Source organism: Chenopodium album, chromosome 7 (assembly GCF_948465745.1).
Source record: "Chenopodium album chromosome 7, dcCheAlbu1.1, whole genome shotgun sequence".
NCBI classification, from domain to species: Eukaryota; Viridiplantae; Streptophyta; class Magnoliopsida; order Caryophyllales; family Amaranthaceae; genus Chenopodium; species Chenopodium album.
Genome location: NC_137840.1, coordinates 35,482,727 through 35,487,951, shown reverse-complemented (window position 1 = coordinate 35,487,951; position 5,225 = coordinate 35,482,727). Strand labels below are relative to the sequence as shown.

At 34.4% G+C, this 5,225-nt stretch overlaps 1 protein-coding gene across 1 annotated transcript; it reads right to left on the bottom strand.

The window, feature by feature from the left end:
* Positions 1–625: 625 nt before the first annotated feature.
* Positions 626–5,225, bottom strand: LOC145640156 (uncharacterized). Its single transcript, XM_081691463.1, has 5 exons — positions 5,076–5,225; positions 4,901–4,993; positions 4,676–4,780; positions 4,138–4,575; positions 626–728 (listed from the first exon to the last, which is right to left on the bottom strand). The coding sequence occupies exons 1-5, from the start codon at positions 5,223–5,225 to the stop codon at positions 693–695; spliced, it is 822 nt and encodes a 273-aa protein (XP_081547589.1). The 3' UTR covers positions 626–692.

The following is a 5,225-nucleotide window of genomic DNA, read 5'->3' as shown; positions in this document are numbered from 1 at the left end:
AAAAAGCGTCGAAAAATTATTTCTCGACGCTGCAAAAAAGCGTCGCCAATCCATGAGTCGAAAATTTTTCGGGGGCACAAAAAAGCGTCGAGATTCTCGATGCTTTTTATTGTCCAAACTAATATACGAAGCGTCGAAAATTACATATTTCACGCATTATCCCAAATGTATGTAGTTTTTTAGCGACGCTTTTTCCTGTCCACATAATCAAATTTAGCGACGCTTTTTGTTGTCTTTCGTTTATTCGTGTCAGCCTATGGTATGGCGGGAAAGTCTTTGAAATTTTAAAATGTGCAATTATGTAGACATTAAAAAGCTTCTAGATTTATATTTTAAGCTTTTTTTTTTCTTTTATGAAATTATTATCATCATACATACATTATAATTATTTAAATTTATCATAAATTAAATTAATTAATAACATTAAAATAAAAATAAACAAAAATTCTATATAACTAGATTAAAAAAAAACAATAATTAATTACAATAAAAAGAGTACGTAGTTAATTACCAAATTTAGAAAAGAAAACATCAACACAGTACAATCATTAAAAAAAATGGTCGCATATTATAGTATGTAGCTTGTCCCTAAATAAATACATCACTAATATATATAATACTAAAAACCAAAATAGATAGATGATGGCCACATTGATCGATATAGTCGCTTGTTGATGCTCAAGTGTCCCGGCCTATTCTTTTGTTGCACCTACATTGCCTTTTCCAATCTTCAAAAAAAAAAAAAAAAAAAATACAAAGTATAAATTAGTCTAAATCATGCTAAAAATTACAAACAACAAAACAATAACCAGAATTTGCAGCCATTCTAGCAGGTTAAAAGTAATCTATTATCAATTGAACACCTTATTAATTCCATTACTCATCACCAAAGTTTGACTATTAGAAATGTTGTCTATTAGAAAATTCTGATGAGGCCTAACTATGTACCAAATATAATAAATGCGAACTAGTGATCCTTTTTTTTAAGCAAATAGGAACTATAATATATTAATTACTTGAGAGAGTTATTGATGGCAAAACCATCAGGACAAAAGAGCATGAACTTAGAGTACATATTAGTGTGCACAGACCTAGCTGAGCACGTCATATAGTTACAGAAACTAGAAGTAAGATAAAGCATAATAAGCCTAGAAGAGAAATACTTAAGCCTTCTAAAACAACCAAAAGCAGCTGCTGGACTTTTCATGAACACATCTGTGGCAATAATTCAGCAACTGGTGATTAATAAAAGTACTTGCTGGGTGAAAACTAATCCTAAGCAACCAAATATGGAATTTTTGCAGCATATGAGTCGTAGGTGTCTGTAGGAGGATAAGAAAAAGGAACCACTTCTCCTATTTTCATCTTTGTTCTTCCCATCATAGCTAAATTGTCAGCCACAGAATTGACAGTCCTGCTGGCATGGAATACATGAACCGTCCAGCTTCTTTCCAAAAGGGAGGCAACATCTCTAAGAATATTGCCTAGGTCACTAGTGATCCAATTGTAATGGACTAAGTTAAAATGTACCTTTGTGTGGGGTATTTTGTGACATTTTTTTGAAATCCATGTATGACAATTATCTTGTTCTAGCAAAATAGTTTTGGTAGAACTTATTTACGGGTCCATAATAAGGCTAACTAAATTGACTAAGCATTTTTTTGTTTCAGTAAGTACACTTATGATGAGAGTTATCATATTGCTCCTACGTTCATAGTGCGTAAAACATTATAGCTATTTATAAATGGAAATATCTGAGTTTTTATATGTGCAAGTCTTTGTATTAATTTAATTAGCTTTCCTCCAAAAAGTGGCTCTAAATGTTACTTAATTCAATCTATAGTTGATAATTACACCAACTTCCTAATAAGTCTATTGTAATCTTTCATTATTGATTCAACAGATTTCATTATACAAAGATTGAATCATTAATCAACTAACACTCCCATTATGAAACACCCTTCCCCCTTTAAATCACTGAATAATTAGCCATAACAACAAATTTCTATCAAAAAGACAAAATCTGATGACACACACACACACAAGCTCTGAAATATAATCACACACACACAAGTTTTGATGTTCAGAGCTGCAATTCAGAACAGCAATACCAGAATACAAGCTCTGAAATATAATCACACACATCTTTGCCAAGAACTAATAAGTCTATAGTTGATAATTCAAATAAAAGCACAGCAAGCAGGGGAGTATCACACACACACAAGCTCTAGTATTGCTGCTAAAATATAATCACACACACACAAGTTTTGATGTTCAGAGCTGCAATTCAGAACAGCAATACCAGAATACAAGCTCTGAAATATAATCACACACATCTTTGCCAAGAACTAATAAGTCTATAGTTGATAATTCAAATAAAAGCACAAGCAGGGGAGCAAGCAGGGGAGTATCACATACACACAAGCTCTAGTATTGCTGCTAAAATAAAATCACACACACACAAGTTTTGATGTTCAGAGCTGCAATGCAGAACAACAATACTAGAATACAAGCTCTGAAATATAATCACACACATCTTTGCCAAGAACTAATAAGTCTATAGTTGATAATTCAAATAAAAGCACAGCAAGCAGGGGAGTATCACACACACACAAGCTCTAGTATTGCTGCTAAAATATAATCACACACACACAAGTTTTGATGTTCAGAGCTGCAATTCAGAACAGCAATACCAGAATACAAGCTCTGAAATATAATCACACACATCTTTGCCAAGAACTAATAAGTCTATAGTTGATAATTCAAATAAAAGCACAAGCAGGGGAGCAAGCAGGGGAGTATCACATACACACAAGCTCTAGTATTGCTGCTAAAATAAAATCACACACACACAAGTTTTGATGTTCAGAGCTGCAATTCAGAACAGCAATACTAGAATACAAGCTCTGAAATATAATCACACACATCTTTTCCAAGAACTAATAAGTCTATAGTTGATAATTCAAATAAAAGCACAGCAAGCAGGGGAGTATCACACACACACAAGCTCTAGTATTGCTGCTAAAATATAATCACACACACACAAGTTTTGATGTTCAGAGCTGCAATTCAGAACAGCAATACCAGAATACAAGCTCTGAAATATAATCACACACATCTTTGCCAAGAACTAATAAGTCTATAGTTGATAATTCAAATAAAAGCACAAGCAGGGGAGCAAGCAGGGGAGTATCACATACACACAAGCTCTAGTATTGCTGCTAAAATAAAATCACACACACACAAGTTTTGATGTTCAGAGCTGCAATTCAGAACAGCAATACTAGAATACAAGCTCTGAAATATAATCACACACATCTTTGCCAAGAACTAATAAGTCTATAGTTGATAATTCAAATAAAAGCACAACAAGCAGGGGAGCAAGCAGGGGAGTATCACACACACACAAGCTCTAGTATTGCTGCTAAAATAAAAGAACACACACACAAGTTTTGATGTTCAGAGTTGCAATTCAGAACAGCAATACCAGAATACAAGCTCTGAAATATAATCACACACATCTTTGCCAAGAACTAATAAGTCTATAGTTGATAATTCAAATAAAAGCACAGCAAGCAGGGGAGTATCACACACACACAAGCTCTAGTATTGCTGCTAAAATATAATCACACACACACAAGTTTTGATGTTCAGAGCTGCAATTCAGAATAGCAATATCAGAATACAAGCTCTGAAATATAATCACACACATCTTTGCCAAGAACTAATAAGTCTATAGTTGATAATTCAAATAAAAGCACAACAAGCAGGGGAGCAAGCAGGGGAGTATCACACACACACAAGCTCTAGTATTGCTGCTAAAATAAAAGAACACACACATAAGTTTTGATGTTCAGAGCTGCAATTCAGAACAACAATACCAGAATACAAGCTCTGAAATATAATCACACACATCTTTGCCAAGAACTAATAAGTCTATAGTTGATAATTCAAATAAAAGCACATCAAGCAGGGGAGTATCACACACACACAAGCTCTAGTATTGCTGCTAAAATAAAAGAACTCAAATTGCTTAGGCAAGGGAGTAGGACAGTAAGCAGCAGGGCACACACACACACACACACACACACATAAGCTAGCTGATTTCAGTCATAAAGAGAAATGTGACTTTGTTACCTGATGTTTTGCCTTTCCTAAGAATTCAAATGCTTTGTTTAGAAGACCCGGAGATGCATTCCCTTGACGAACTGCACCTACAATCTGAGAAAATTGTCCAACAAGCGCTTTAAGAAGAAGATTGTTGTGTCCGACCTCGTCTCTCAGCTTTTCATTTTCTTGAGATAGTGTATCATTTTTTTTGTGCAAAGCATTCACTTCTTCTTTAACACTATCCATCACAATAGTCCTCTTTTGAACTTTTCCATAGCCTTCCTTCCTTAACACACCACGTACCCCGAAAATGTCCCCCTTTTTAACCCCTAGTCCGTAACCCACCGGACGATCGGGAATCTCATTGCCATACATAGTTTGCTGAAATGCTTTATCTTCGAGCTCTTGTTCAGACATCTTAGGGTGCACCATCCTCAACTCTTCAACCTTAGCTTTAACATCATCCTATACCAACATTTAGGAGTAATGTAAGACCACAAATAACACATAATCACACCACAAAATCTACACAAAATGATACCAGAAATCTGTCACAAAACCATACCACAAAATCTTGAGTGACTGTGTCAGGAAGAAATTTTCCGTCTTTACCCGCATGGGTTTTAATCCACAGCGCTAACAAGCTCATTTTTTGTCCATGTTCATCTTCCTATAAATAATAAAGCAAAACAAGCATTAAATATGTGTACAATAGTATATAACGCATATAACTTGGCTTTGCTCTTACTAATATCCTAAGTAAATATAAAATGACATATATATTCCATACATAATCAGCTTGTTGGTTTGCAAAACTTTTAGAGCCAGATGTATGAATCTGATTTTGACAAGCTCGTGCCTTTTTACCGCATGCTGACATAGTCTGCAATCACATTTTTAGAGTTTTTAGTTAGAGATTAAATAACGTTTAATAGAGTAAACAATAAGGTAAATATTGTCCTTACTTTCCCGTAATCCGAATCCCAATATTTTACCAACTTAACCCAGTTACTACTGGTAATTCCATGTGGCACATTATTACACATATCATCCAATTTCTTCTCTAGTGGCTTGTAATGAATCAGTTTCAGAGAATATTTGAACTGCCCCAACAT

What these genes read in the sequence shown, in the direction of transcription:
- LOC145640156 (XM_081691463.1), bottom strand. Translation starts at nt 5,225, where the DNA reads ATGTTGGGGCAGTTCAAATATTCTCTGAAACTGATTCATTACAAGCCA. An exon ending in GGGATTCGGATTACGGGAAA is followed by an intron (nt 4,994 to 5,075) that starts GTAAGGACAATA and finishes ATGTGATTGCAG; the next exon opens with ACTATGTCAGCATGCGGTAA. An exon ending in CAAACCAACAAGCTGATTAT is followed by an intron (nt 4,781 to 4,900) that starts GTATGGAATATA and finishes TATTATTTATAG; the next exon opens with GAAGATGAACATGGACAAAA.